At 39.1% G+C, this 15,819-nt stretch overlaps 1 protein-coding gene across 1 annotated transcript in view; it reads right to left on the bottom strand.

Annotated features, from left to right (window-relative positions):
• Nucleotides 1-15,819, bottom strand: part of CD109 (CD109 molecule) — a 147,637-nt gene that overhangs the window by 19,092 nt on the left and 112,726 nt on the right. The window contains exons 22-24 of the mRNA XM_010372224.2: nt 14,815-14,959; nt 10,275-10,451; nt 2-83 (exon numbers count right to left, since the gene is read on the bottom strand). Coding sequence (XP_010370526.2) covers nt 2-83; nt 10,275-10,451; nt 14,815-14,959 — 404 coding nt within the window. The remainder of the gene's footprint in view (nt 1; nt 84-10,274; nt 10,452-14,814; nt 14,960-15,819) is intronic.

Raw genomic sequence — 15,819 nt, 5'->3', positions numbered from 1 at the left:
CCAAGTGCTCCCAGAAGCGTCATAATTCCCAAAAGCACTGAAAGAACCGTCTTCCCTCTGATAGAGAAGTTCCCTCTGGTAACCTAAAGACATAAAAATGGACAGATCTTCAAAGTAATCATTAACTTGTAATGGATGAAAGTTTCTAATTATGACTTCATATCGAGGAAATATAGGCAGAGAGGGGGAAAGAAGAAATCAAACCAAGAACTAATATTGAGTAGCTTCTATTTTAAGTGCTGTTGGAAATTTAAAATCCAGGCCTTTTCAAGCAGAATGCATAAAATAAAAACTGTGATATCCCAGCCGGGTGTGGTGGCTCACACCTATAATCCTAGCACTTTGGGAGGCCGAGGCAGGTGGATTACCTAAAGTCAGGAGTTTGAGACCAGCCTGACCAACATGATGAAACCCCATCTCTATTAAAAATACAAAAAGTAGCCGGGCATGGTGGCACACGCCTGTAATCCCAGCTACTCGGGAGGCTGAGGCAGGAGAATCGCTTGAACCCAGAAGGCAGAGGTTGCAGTGAGCCCAGATCGCATCATTGCACTCCAGCCTAGGCAACGAGCAAAACTCCATCTCAAAAAAAAAAAAAAAAAACCTGTGGTATCCCAAATTAAAGTAAATTTAAAGATCACCATGGCATAGATGATACTTCTAGCCACTCAAAAGCAAGCAAATTAAAGGCAGACTTTTATTTAACTCTCCAGTGTTCACCATAATTGTTTCAATGCTTAGTAATCTAGAATTGTTTGCTACACAAGAAAAATACTATGTAGGGTATCATTAATTAAAGTTTAAGGCCAAAGTAGAAAATGAAAGCATTTTCTATTCTTAGACCAGCAATACATAGGAGGAAATGCTAAATAATCTAAGACAGTGGCCCTTAAATTTTGGGGCCATCGCCAATTGAGGTAAACCAAAAAAACCAACTTGCCTGCCTACCCAGCAATTCCATGTTTCCATATATATACATTTAGTGGTGGCAATGAAGCATCATTACAGAAGTAAATTAGGGAGGGGGTTAAGGCTTATGTATCTGCATTAATAAAAGCAGATGTGTCATATTTGCAAATAGTTACAAATAAATGATTGCAAATAAAAAGCAGATGTTTCATATATGCAAAGCAATGCACACAGATCTCAAAGTCCAGTGTGAGAAAACATAGGCCAAACACTAAAGGATTCACCAAACAACTCGCAATAAACTAACTTGCTAAAAATAAAGTTAAGACAGCAATAACTTATCACTAAAAAAGCAAGCATTAGCAGGAACATTTCCAGCTCAAGGAATTATCAATGACTGTCTGATAGCCAAAAATCCTTCTAAAAATTACAGGATTCCACTATTAGCAGATAAGGGCACACAGCCTGAGCTTTGCAGCACGGCCATGGCAAAGCTGGGCAACCATACTCATTTGTAAAATGTTGAAATCATTCCCCAATGAACTGCAGTAATAAACAAGTTTGACTTTATGAATATCATATTTTAGAAGCATCCAGAACTATAAGTAAAATTCTTATTTGACTAACGAAACATAAGCATTAATGGTTTGAAATTACAGTTAATGTGCTCTCACCTTCAAGTCCCAAATTTCTCCCTGAGTCTTTCAAAAAGAAACCCTAGATAGATTTAAGTATCTGATTTAAGTTACAATAAAACAAAATGCGTAAAGAAAAAAAGAAAACAAGATACTCTGTTTCACGGTGATATTTAAAACTTATGGTAAAAGAAATATAAACATTTAAAGTGATGACAGAACTTTACTCAATTTGAAGAAGGGAGCATTAGATTATACCCTTTATGTTTCTAATTGAATTATTATGGTACAGTAATTAGCCAACTTTCATTTAGCACTCATTAAATGTCAGGAATTGTTCAAAGTCCTTTGCAGGATTAACTCAGGTAATTCTCACAAGAACCCTCTGACATAGATGCTATTATTATTCCCTTTTTTGCGGATAATGAGACTGAAACTCAGCGCATACAGACATCATGTGCAAGGTCACACCACTGACGGAGTGAAGTTGAGCAGCCAACGTCTCACTGGCTCCAAGGTCACTGGCTCCTGGTAAATCACAGAGCTCTTCCAATTATTAAACATGATAAAAGAAGAAAAGTCCTCAGTATAGCACCTTTTACGTGGAAAGCTCTCAACAAACAATAGGCATTACTCTCTAACAGGTGTAGAGGAAGGCTCTCTAAGCACCAGATGCAATAAAATAAAAAAATTGATGCATTTGATTTTTTTTAAGTTTTTAAACTATTCCAAGGCAAAAAAAACTATAAGCAAGGCATAACAAATAAATTAAAAGACCATATTTTCAACATATAAGATGGATAAACAGCTAATATCAATATTATGTAATTTTTGTGTATGTTTATATGTTATTACATACATGTATATACATATACAAAGAACTTTTTAAAAAGTAGGGTAAAGGATAAAAAGTCCTACAAAAATAAGTGAATAAAAGACAAAAGAGATGAGTCACAAAAGACAAAAATAAAAAGACAAATTTCAATATAGAAAACATGTTCAACTTCATAATAGAAGAAACTCAAATTAAACCTACACTGAGATACCATTTCTCTCCCATCAGATTAGCATTAAGATTCAAAATTTTGATCACTCCTTCTGTTGGGTGAGCTGTATGGAAACCAGCACTGATCCACTGCTAGAGGGAATTCAGAAGGGTATAACTACCATGTAGGGGAATGACCTTACCCCCCGACCCAGTAATTCCAGTTCTAGGAATCTACCCTGAAGACACACCTCCAACAATACAAAAATAAAATATATATGCAGAAGATTATTCATTACGGCATTATTTGTAATTGTAACATAACTGAAACAATCTTAGTGCCCAAAAACTGGAGACTGACTGAATAAACTATGGCACATACACATGATGCCGTACTATGCAGCTGTGAAAAAAAGAACGAGGAATATCTCGGTCAACTGATGCAGAGTAATTTCCTGGATACACTGTTAAGTGAAAAAGGCAAAGTATAAAATAGTACATCTAGATATACTACCTTCTGTGTAATAAAAACGGGAAATGAGGCCAGGCGCCAAGGTTCACCTATTGCCAAGGTTCAGTACTTTGGGAGGCCAAGGCGAGTGGATCACTTGAACCCAGGAGTTTGAGACCAGCCTGGGCAATATGACAAAAGCCTGTCTCTACAAAAATACCAAAACAAAAAAAAAATTAGCCTGGTGGTACGTGCCTGTAGTCCTACCTGTTAGGGAGGCTGAAGTGGGAGAATCACCTGAGCCCAGTAAGTCAAGGCTGCAGTGAACCATGAGTGTGCTACTGCACTCCAGCCTGGACAAAGGGAGAAGCCCTGTCTTTAAAAAAAAAAAAAAAAAAAATCTCGTGTTCAATTATAATCCTCAATGTTGGAGGTAAGGCCCAGTAGGAGGTGATTGGATCTTGGTGCTGTCCTTGAGATAGTGAGTTATCGCAAGATCTGGTCATTTAAAAGTTTGTGGCACCTCCCCACAACACTGTCTCTCTTGTTCTTGTTTTCACCATGTGATGTGCCTGCTCCCACTTCGCCTTCTGCCACAATTATAAGCTTCCTGAGACCTTCCTAGAAGGAAATGCCGGCGCTATGCTTCCTGCACAGCCTGCAGAATCATGAGCCAATTAAACCTCTTTTCTTATAAATTACCCAGCCTCAGGTATTTCTTTATAGTAATGCAAGAACTGCCTGATACAGTTACCAATGAGGAGTAGGGAAAAAGAAAAGGGGAAGAAGATATATTCTTTTGAATATACTTCTCAAAATCAGTTTGTCTTTTGGAAGCATGTTAATGTTCTACATGTTCAAAACATAAACAAAAGTGGGAAAAAATTAAATGATAGGCATTATCACTACTCTAGTTCATTTTAGCATGTTTTAGTTTTCACATAAACTTTAAAAATGCAGTATATTATCTCATTTTTCAGAGGCAGCCAGGGATCACAGAGAAGCAAAATAATTAATGTTCACAAAACAAATCAGCAAGAGAGTCCAGGGCATTCTCCCTCAATTTTCAATTAAGGACTAAATTCTTCAGATAGCCAGAGTTTAACTATGAACTCAATCTAAGAAAAAAGAGGAAAAGGAAAGAAGAGAGGAGAAGGAAAGGAGAGGGAAGAAGAAAAAAGAAAAGAGGTTTGAGACCCTCAATCCCTACAGGAGGTACTTTTGTGACAGAAAGACCAACCTCGAGGAGCGGACCATGTGCCTCCACGCCCCCAGATCACATCAACAACGGCAGTTCCAAGTATGAGATATTGTGAAACTGGTCAGAGATGAGATCATGAAGATGAGATCAGTGCTTATGGAAATTACCCCTCAGGTGGCTGACCTCCAACATTCCCCCATTAATATCAACAACTAGCACCATTCTTCCACTAGAGGCAGCCAGCCCAGAGAAGAGGCCACAGACAACCACTGTTTTGCAGTGAATTTCTTGAGCAGGTTTAGATAACACTGAGAATCCAAACCACAAGCTCTGCTCCCATGAAAAAGTAAGAGAGAAATTCGGAACCTAGAGAGAACTCATATGTCTCCTTGTGGGAGTCTCCTGTGAGGTTTCCTTCCTCATCTTAAACCAGCATGCATCATTGTGGATCCCTCAGCTGTTTGTCCTCCAAATCGTCCCAGTGTATTAAGCCTAATTTCCATTCCATAAACAAAACAGGGCCAGGCACAGTGGCTCATGCCTGTAATCCCAGCACTTTGGGAGGCCAAGGCGGGTGGATCACCTGAGGTCAGGAGTTGGAAACCAGCCTGGCTAATATGGTGAAGCCCCATCTCTACTAAAAACACAAAAATAGTCAGGTGTGGTGGCACACACCTGTAGTCCCAGCTACTTGGGAGGCTAAGGCAGGAGAATCACTTGAACCTGGGAGGCAGAGGTTGCAGTGAGCTGAGATCATACCACTGCACTCCAGACTAGACAACAGAGCAAGACTCCCTCTCCAAAACAGGACACTGATGACTTGTCTATAATGTTTGTTGTTAATACAATTCAGCTTTCCAGTGCAGTCATCTAAGTTGGAGACTTTACATCACAATAGACAAGAAAGGCAAAAACATAGCTTTCTCCAAAAGTTTATGAAAAAATAAGAGTATCACCTTTAAGATAATCATTTTAGGAACAGCTCTTGAGTTTGAAAAGCAAACATATGCTCAGAACTTTCATAGACTTCTGAAAATTGAAATGCAGAAGTCCAGAGGCTATTAGGATAAAAACCCATGAGCCCTTCATAAAGGGCCAGATAAGACACATCCTGTTCTGGGTTACAAATTTTCTTTGGAAGAGCCATGAATGTAAAATTTCAAACTTTATTATAATAAAGATAAAAACACTGTTCACAAACAAATGAAAAAGTAACATTCTAAACATAGTTTAACTTGATTTACCTTAAGTGTCAAAATTACATGTAAATAAAAGAAGTAAAGTCGGCTACTTGTGACTATTTCAAGAATTTTCTCTGGTAATAAGCTGATAAAAAAATTCTCTGTATTAAAAGAAATCATTATGAACTTGCTTACTTTCTATGACATGAAATGGAAAGTGAGAACATCACAGTTTTTTAAGCTATGGCCACTAGCCACACTTGTGACCAATGGCAACATCCGAATTCTGAAGCCTTCTTTCTCTTGTTTTTATTTCAATGGAGGAAATAAAATGTTTTCAATTAGACTTGGTTTGAGTCTCACTTTAAAAAGTTGAACTGCAAGCCCTATGATTTAAATCTCTGAGGAAAACAAATGGTTTACATCTTCAATTAACAGGTTCAGGATTTCCAGTCCTTATCAAAAACAGTTTTCATGTTATGGTTCCGTTTCCCTTTTTGACAGCAAAGACAATTCATTCAATGACGTAGCTGTTGTTTCCACCAACAAAATAATGGCTTAGGTTACAGAACTCCTGGGCCAAGCATGATTTAAGTAAAACAATGCGCTGTTCCATAAATGACATTTAAATAATATAACCATGACTCACACCGAAGCTACTTTAATTTCTTAAAAAAATAAAAACAACTACGGTATATTTAAAGGACTTTGGCAAATGTGATGGCAAAAGAAAAAAGAGAGACTCTGAAATGAGACACTGATTTCATAATGAAAAGCATTATACCAAGAAGCTTTTGTCCAATACTTTGAAATATAATTTAGTTCAGCTTGTGAGATGATGTATTTTGGGGAAGCTCCACTGTGCTGACTTTCATCAGCCACTTCACCAGCTCAAAGAGTAGCACATGGAAATCACTGGTCACACTTCTTAGCTGCTAAAGAGAATGCCAAGGCCAGGTAGATCCATTAGTGCCCAGAGATCATCATACTACATTGTGGGGCGCTTCAGAGATCTTCTGGACCCAATATTCACATTAGGATGATGGACCTAAAGTCCAAAAAAGTTAATATTGATAATAAGTCATTCACCCATTCTGGATTTACTGAAGTGCCCACATAGCTATACAATGAAGGTCAAACATGGTCCCCACTGTCACGGAGCTCCCCCTCTAAATGCACGGACAGATGATGGATAGGATAATTTTAAATAATGTTAAGTGAAGAAATAAAATGGAGTAGTACAAATTAGAGTTACTAAGTGGTCAGGGAAGGCCACTCTGAGGCAAACATCAACTGAATGATGAAAAGGAGTAGCCATGGAAAGATCTAGGGGGAAAGCATGCCAGGAGAAGGAAGAGCAAGCACCATGTCCCCGAAGCAGCACAGAGCTCAAAGTGTTCCAGACACAGCCAGCTCCAGATGAGGCTAAGGAGGGAGGCCAAGCCAGGTCACCCAGGACCCTGTAGGCTGAAGCTGGGAGCCCACTGCAGGATCATAAGCAAGCAAGTGACAAGATCTGATGTTTTCAAAGATCCCTTTTATATTATATGGAGAATGTACTGAAGGGAAGGGAACACAGAAAAAGACAGACTACTCAGGAAGCCATTGGAGTGGTCCAGTGAGCAATCGTGCTTGTATAGAACAATAAGCAATGGGATGGAGAGAAGTAGAAGAATTTCATATCGGTTTTTAGAGGGAGAATGGACAGCATTTATTCGCTGACATTAACCCCTAACTCCCTAGTTAGAGGCAACCAATTCTAATATAGCTGATATTCGTTGTGCACTTATTATGTGTTGAATAAAATGCTGACATATCTCACTGACTCCTCAAAACAAGGAGTTCTTTTATTATCCAAGCGGGTTCTTTTACTATCCCTGTCTTGCAGGTGAGAAAACCAAGCCTTGGAGAGACTAAGAACCTGGTCCAAGGTGGGAGCCAGGATGCAAGCCTAGGTCTGACTGCCTCCAGCCAGTGCTATGCTCCAATCTACTTCCTCCCAAGAGGAGACTCGCCTACTTTACAGCTGTAGTGCTCAGCATTCTCAACACTTGGAAGGACTACTTGGCATTTAGAGAACAATGCTTTTTTTGCACTCTGGCCACTGCACTTTCTAACAACCAACAGATGTGAGGAGGGATCTCAAGCAATCAGTAGAGACCCTCACTGGGTTACTTCGAAAAACTACAGTCTGGCCACCTACCTGGCCAGGACTGACCTGCTTTGGGAAAACAACAGATACTGAGGATTTGGACCATTCATTTTGTAGGATGGCTGCTGACAGCGAAAGTATCTAAGACACCTACTGAAATTATTTTTAAGGAATGAGTTTTCACTGCTTACATGTTTCAAGCTATGTAAAATTTATTCTATATTTTTAAAGCATTAATATTTGATTAGCCAAAGTTACAGCTCATAAAGCATATATAAATATGGAGTTATGTGGCATTTTCTAAAATATTTTACCTTATTGTATTAAAATATCCCAAAGAATATATACCAAATTATAAAGCACCAGTCTAATCCCTATGTAGTTTCTACTTCAAACCAAACTAAATCTTGAATACAAATTGGAATCTTGTTTTCAAAAGGTACAAAGTTCAATCATGACAATTCCAAATAATTTTTACTTATCTCCTTAATTACAGCCATTATGCCAATGTGTAAAGATCTCATTTGTTTTTAGCATGGCACACAATATACCACAGAGATCACTTGGTACCACTTAAATTTAATTATAATAAAGTTTGAAAAAGGTGATTCCTGTATGTATATATTTAAAACATGACCAATCCACAAACGTGTATAAACAAGGATAATTTTACATGGGCAACTCTATACAGGAAATTCCAACTGCTGGAGCTCTACAAATTTCCCAGAGGACCTAACCACCTGCTGCGTTTCAGGGCTGGTCACAGTGCCTGCAGGGTCTGGCCCTAATCTAAGAGAAAATATACCACTATGTCCTTCCCCACATCAGAACTCAGGCCACACTCAGCCCTGATTCTAAACGCTGGTCTCCCTTGGTTTGTGGTCTCATACACTGCATTGTTCCTGACCCACAACCGCTTGACTCCCACTCAGCCTTTGTCTATGCCATCCTATCCCAGGGAGATCTTCAGACACTGACTCTAGCTCATCTACTTAAACCCAACACCTTATAGCTTACTGCAGTCTAATCTGACACTCCATATTCTAACCTTCGGTGCCTCCTTCCCTACAGGATCCCATGTTCCTCCCTTACTATTTTATCAAAACCTCCAGTGAGACTTCTTACACAGTGGTGATACTCAAGCATCCCGTCCCGATTCCTGGTCCTTTCCATCATATCCCATTGCTTCTAAAAACCAGAGAACACTGCAAATCAGAATTATCCCATAGTGTTCTGAGGAACAAGGTGGACGGTGGAGCCAGGCCACCATGGGTAAATTATTTAACCTCTCTGTACCTCAATTTCCTCATCTATAAAATGGAAATAATAATAGTACACCTACTCCTAGAGTTTTTGTGAGAATTAAATGAAACATGCATAAAACATATAAACAGACTTAGTTGCTATTACTGTCATTACATTACATAGAACTAGTTTAGAATTAAAAAATCTCTACACAATAAGGGAAACTGGAAGAAAAGCTCATATTAAAATGGTGTCTTTACCGAGTTTTCTAATTCTTCTGTGGAAAAATTAGCAATCAATTAATAGCTTGCCTCTACTTTTCATTTAATCCATTTGTTATAAAAAACAAAAACTAAAAAAAATAGGAGCTGGAAAGTGTGGAACTACATTTTTCTTAGATTATAGTGAATCCTCATTTTTAATCAGTTTGTGTGAGCCCTTCTAATCCTCATGAATTTGATGGACAGGATATATCATACAAATTGTGCACAGAGAAATAGCCAGAGAGTTTGTGCTAGAGGTCCACTAATAAGGAAATGAAAAACTGAGACTGTAATTTTTGGTTGGCTTTCGGAGTATTTCAGAAAATCAAATTTACTTTACCATTATCATTAAACGTGTCTCACATCTCTTTGTTTCCTCCTAGGTATGGATGTCAAGAGCATAGGCTCAGAGTCCAAATCCCAGCTCTATATGACTATATGACCCTGGACAAGTTAACTAACTTTTCCACACCTCAGCTTCCTCATCTGCAAAAAAACAGGATCATGCTAATACTAATGGTGAGCCTTCAATGAGGTATGAGATGTAAAGTGCTTAGAACACTGCCTGCCACACAGGACACACTCAACTCATGTCAACTGCTATTATTAACAAGTTGCCAAAACAAAGGATCTGGGTGCCTGTGAACAGTTGCCACCTTTTAAGGATTCAGGATACAGTCTTCACTAGCATGGTATTTCCTCAGGGTCCAGCAGGTCCTCTTCATAAAAACATTTCTCCCCTAACCCCCATCTGCTTGACATTTTAAATGCACCGAGAAGGTCCCCACCACACAGCACTGCATCTATTTACATACAAACCATCTTCTCCACTGAGCAGCGAATTCCTTAAGAAGACAGGCCCTGGCTCCCTCTGTTTTTTTGGCACAAGAACTGATCCTAGCACTAAGAAACACTCCACAAATGTGTAAATAATGAATGAATGAGTATTCCTCTAGATTTTTAAGGAGTTTTAAATTTCAGATCCCTTAGTATAATACAAGTCCCCTCCAGAAACTAACTCTTAAGCCATTACTAACAAACATCTTAGCAGCAGTGAGTGAATAGTTAGCTAAAGGAAGAACAGTAACAGCTTTCCATTGTTTGCACTTCCTGCACATGTCAACACCGTGTAGCCCATCGCTTACCTAAGACAAAATCCACCTATTTTGAAATATGGTCTAGAATGAACCCTACCTGAAAAAAAAAAACAAATTTTTTTCTACGAACAAATGTAGGTCTCTAAAATGCTTACCTTGCCTCATAAATGAAAGAGCTTTTTCTTTCAAATTATCTGTCAGTTGTTTCTTTTTAGTCAGATAATCCAAAATGTAAATATTTGGAGCAAAATGTATCATGTTCTGTTCACCACAGCCATAAGGCATTCGAATCAATGAGGCTAAGCCATTGATGGAAGGACCGAGAACATCTCCTGTAAGCACAAGACATGCAATTCATTCAGTAAATACTCAGTAACAACTACCTGCTGGTGGCAAAGAGACTTCCCCTGAGAACAGAAGGCCTCTGTCATTGAAGCAATATGAATATTCCACTGCTTGGAACACAGTTGAAACTTTACATCAAGCTTTTAGAAGACTGGTCAAAAAAAAACAATGCTCTGGTACTGAACTTGTAGGTTGTGTGATGAAAGATGACATTTTTAGCTCAGTTAAGCATATGGCATAAATTAGGCAAAAAAAATTTTAAAAACAATTTTATGTACAGAATTGATCAGTAAGACACCATCACTCATACAGGAAAGAAACGTTTTATTAGTATTCTTCACGCAAACAAAATTTTATTCTTATTTCTTACTAATACACCAGAAGCACTTCAGAAATAATTTTTTAAAAAACAATGAGGATTGTAGTGTTTTCCAGTGTGCTCTATTTAGCAACAACAAATACAAGTATTTCAATTAATCTCAGGATCAAAAGGATTAGGAATATTCTTCAAAGTTAGTAATCTAAAATTAAACAAAATACATGCTTTAAAAACCCTCTACCCACATCCTAACACCACAACTCAGGGAAAATAGTAAAAATTCAGAAATATGAAGACTGAGTTCTAATTTTGGCCCTGCCATTGTTAAGCTGTATAGATAACAGTATCTTTCCATGTCGTTTATTTTGAAAACTTATACCATGCCAAGTCCAAATACCTAGTGAAAATGTGATCCTAAAAATTATGAGAAAAAAGGGAAAAGAACCTGTTTCATATGAACAGGCTGAAGCTGTGCCAGCGTAGCTTAAATTTTAGATGCGAATACAAAGAAAAAAATAGAGGTTATATTATTACCACTGCAGGCTATGTATTTAATATTCAAAGTGAACATAGACTATCAAAGTTCAAAGAAGGAAGCTAAAATTCATACATTCTGGGATACAAACTAGGCCTTTAAAACAACATGCAAAAATAAAACTTGAAAATCCATTCTTTACATCAAGCATAAAAATTAAGCCTCAGGGTATTTCCATGACCACAGATAGAATCGTTCCTATGTAAGGAGTGATGGTATATATTTAAAAAGCCAGGCTCCTTCCCTCTGTGTATATGTGTGCGTGTGTGCGTGTGTGTGTGTATGTGTAGTCCATTTCCCAGCATCCCAACACTGTGTGAGATGCTTAAAAAGAATTTATTCCCCTAAACAGAGAGCTTATTTAATTCCTTTTAAGAATTGGCCAGGCACAGTGATGCATGCCTGTAGTCCCAGCTATGCAAGGGGCTGATGCAGGAGGACTGCATGAGCTCAGAAGTTCAAGTCCAGCCTGGGGCACACATAGCTAAACCCTGTCTCTTCCAAAAAAAAAAAATAGATAGATAGATAGATAGATAGATAGATAGATAGATAGATAGATAGATAGATAGATACACACACATATATGTGTGTGTCTATATATGCCTCCAAAGAAAGTCCTCTGCCTACGGATTGGTTGTTTGGGTTATAATAAAAAAGCATTACACCTGCCAGTGAAAATATAAAAGAACTGTAAAAACATGTTTTAGGTCCTAACACCTTAAAGACCTCACAAACAGGCCGGGCGCGGTGGCTCACGCCTGTAATCCCAGCACTTTGGGAGGCCAAGGCGGGTGAATCACCTGAGGTCAGGAGTTCGAGACAAGCCTGGCTAACAGAGTGAAACCCCATATCTACTGAAAATACAAAAAATCAGCAGGGCATGGTGGCAGGCACCTGTAGTCCCAGCTACTCGAGAGGCTAAGGCAGGAGAATAGTGTGAACCCGGGAGGCGGAGCCTGCAGTGAGCAGAGATCTTGCCACTGCACTCCAGCCTGGGCGACAGAGCAAGACTCCATCTCAAAAAAAAAAAGAAAGAAAGACCTAACAAACTATTAGACGTCATTAATTAAAATGTTTTCTTCAGTTATTTGTAAAGCACAACTATATAAACAAACCATTCATGAGGGTTAATTTTGTGTGTCAACTTCAGTGGGCCGAGGGATGCCTAGATCAAGCATTGTTTCTGAGTGTCTGTGACGGTGTTTCTAGATGACACTAGCATTTGAATTAGTGTACTGGGTCCAGCAGATTATCCTCCCCAGTGTGTGTGGGCACCATCCAATCCACTGAGAGCCTGAATAGACAAAAGCTTGAGGAAAGAGGAATTCACCTTTTTTTCCTGCCTCACTACTTGAGCTGAGACATCTCATCTCATCTTCTCCTAGGATTGGGATTTACATCATCAGTTCCCCTGGTTCACGGGCCAGTGGACTCGGAGTGAATTATACTACCAGCTTTCCTGGGTCTCCGGCTTGCAAAAGCAGATCATGGGAACTCTCAGCCTACATAATTGCATGAGCCAATTCCTCATAATAAACCTCCTTTTATATATAAGTATCTCCTATTGGTTCTGTTTCTCTGGAGAACCCTGACTAATAACACCAATTGTATAGACACAGTGTTTAATTAAAAAATACTTTTAGGCCGGGCACAATGGCTCATGCATGTAATCCCAGCACTTTGGGAGGCCGAGGCAGGTGGATCACCTGAGGTGAGGGGTTTGAGACCAGCCTGGACAAGATGGTAAAATCCCGTCTCTAATGAAAATACAAAAAATTAGCTGGGCATGGTGGCACACACCTGCAGTCCCAGCTTCGTGGGAGGCTGAGGTATAAGAATTGCTTGAACCCAGGAGGCAGTGGTTGCAGTGAACTGAGATCACACCACTGCACTCCAGCCTGGGCTACAGAGAAAGACTCCATCTCAAAAAAAAAAAAAAAAAAAAAAAAGTACCTTTAGCATGGTAAATATAATTAATAACAAGAGTATTGTACATTTCCAAACTGCTAAGAAAGGCCGAGTGCCATGGCTCACACCTGTAATCCCAGCACTTTAGGAGGCCAAGGACGGTGGATCACCTGAGGTCAAGGGTTTGAGACCAGCCTGGCCAACATGACAAAAGCCCATCTCTACCAAAAATACAAAAACTACCTGGGCGTGGTGGCACGCACCTGTAATTCCAGCTACTCAGGAGGCTGAGGCAGGAGACTCGCTTGAACCCCAAGAGGCAGAGGTTGCAGTAAGCCAAGATCCCGCCACTGCACTCTAGCCTGGGAGACAGAGAGAGACTCCATCAAAATAAATAAATAAATAAATAAAGACCAGGCCTAGTGGCTCACGCCTGTAATCCCAGCACTCTGGGAGACCAAGGCAGGTGCATCATGAGTTCAGGAGATCAAGACCATCCTGGCTAATACGCTAAAACCCCATCTCTACTAAAAAAAAAAAAAAAAAAAAAAAATTAGCCAGTCGTGGTGCGGATGCCTATAGTCCCAGCTACTCAGGAGGCTGAGGCAGGAGAATGGCGTGAACCTGGGAGGCAGAGCTTGCAGTGAGCCACGATCGCGCCACTGCACTCCAGCCTGGGCGACAGAGTGAGACTCCATCTCAAAAATAAAATAAATAAATAAATAAATAAATAATGCTCAGAGAGCAAATTTCAAATGTTCTCCCCACCACCAAAAAAAACAGTTAAGTATTTTTTTAATACTTAACTGTTGTATTGGTGATGAGTACGTCAACCAGCTTGATTTAGTTATTCCACATGGCACTCATAAATCATAATACCACTTTGTATCCCATAAATTTATACAATTATAAATTGCCAATTTTTGAAAAGTACTATTATGTTACGGAAAGTAACTAGGAGAGGTGACCGAAGTCAGTGAGTAACTTTCTACTGTAAAGGTTACTCATATCCTGCACAGAGAACTGCTCTAGGCAGTAGTACTCAACCTTTGGTTATCAGAATCACTTGTGAAAGCTTTTTAAGATATACATGACCAAGCCATACCCCAAGCAATTCTGACTTAGTAGGTCTAGAGTAGAGCTTAGACATTTCTGTATTTATAGAGCTCCTTAGAAGATCCTGATATTCACCAGTGGTGGAGAGCCGCAGAATCCAGAAGCTCTGCTCTTAGGAATGACCCCTCCCTCCAGTCACAGTATAGTGAGGCCTTGCTACTCAAAGTGTGGTCTACAAGCCAAGACTATCACCAACACCTAGGAGCTTGTTTGAAATGCAGATTCCCAGGCCCCACTCCAGACCTAGTAAACCAGACTCCCAGGTGATTCTTATGCACATTGATGACTGAGAACTGTTTTAGGATACATGATTTGCTAGCCTTCATATTATAATCAGTTGTTGGGCCCAATTTAAAACTTTTGCCATCTCTTCTTATTAGGACTCAATAAGAAAATACATCTATAATTACAGGAACAACATATATGATCGTATACAATTAAATCAATCAATGGTGATATACTCTATTCTTACCTATTGCAGTGATCTGAACTCTTTCACTGCCAGTCACTGTATTAGGAGGAAATGAAAAACTCAAAGTTTTCAGGGTACTCTGTAGCCTATTGTCAGTCAAATCTAATAAGATGGACTGTGAATATGATTTTTCTATTCCTTCAGCCTGTTGAAAAAAATGAACACAATCAACATGGTCTCTACTCACATATTTACAGAGAACTATACACAGATATGAACACAAACATCTGACCTGTTATGTCTAAGGTTTATGTATGGCTAGATAAGCACCTATCATTTCTTCTTTTGTTTTCTTTAAATTAGATATTTTATTTAAACAAGTAATACATTCATTTCACAGAATGAGTTTTCTTGTTAGTTTGTATTATAATAAATTACCATAACTTTGATTAATTTTTCCTACTTTTACATTTTCTCACTAAGTACAGTACACTTCATTAACTGAAATGTTTTTCAACAGGATTTACACTTAATAGGCACCATTTCCATTGAACCGAATTAAATCTGATGACACAGTGCCTACCATTTTGTTATTCTTACTTCAAATCTGTTAGTAAGTTCTAGTTAAATTAGATAAGGCATCTCATGGACTGGCCTTGAAAATGACAAAGAAGAAGTACTTGGGGAAGGCCGAGGTGGATAGATCGAAGGTCAGGAGTTTGAGACCAGCCTGGCCAACATGGTGAAACTCCATCTCCACTAAAAATACAAAAATTAGTTGGGCATGGTGGCAGGCCCCTGTAATCCCAGTTACTTGGGAGGCTGAGGCAGGAGAATCGCTTGAACCCAGGATGCGGTGGTTGCAGTGAGCCAAGATCACGCCACTGCACTCCAGCCTGGACAACAGAACGAGATGCAGTTCCTTTATTGAAAAGAGGATGGAAAGTTTGGAAAGGAAAAATGAAACAAAAATGCATAAGCATGGAGATGACTACTTCTTAAATGCTGAAGGAGCCCTGAATACTTTTCAGAGACTTTAACATTAAGAAGAACATCAACAGCCAA

This window comes from Rhinopithecus roxellana, chromosome 4, assembly GCF_007565055.1.
Source record: "Rhinopithecus roxellana isolate Shanxi Qingling chromosome 4, ASM756505v1, whole genome shotgun sequence".
Lineage (NCBI taxonomy): Eukaryota > Metazoa > Chordata > Mammalia > Primates > Cercopithecidae > Rhinopithecus > Rhinopithecus roxellana.
The sequence above is the reverse complement of the archived record's forward strand: the minus strand, read 5'-3'. Positions and strand labels throughout refer to the sequence as shown.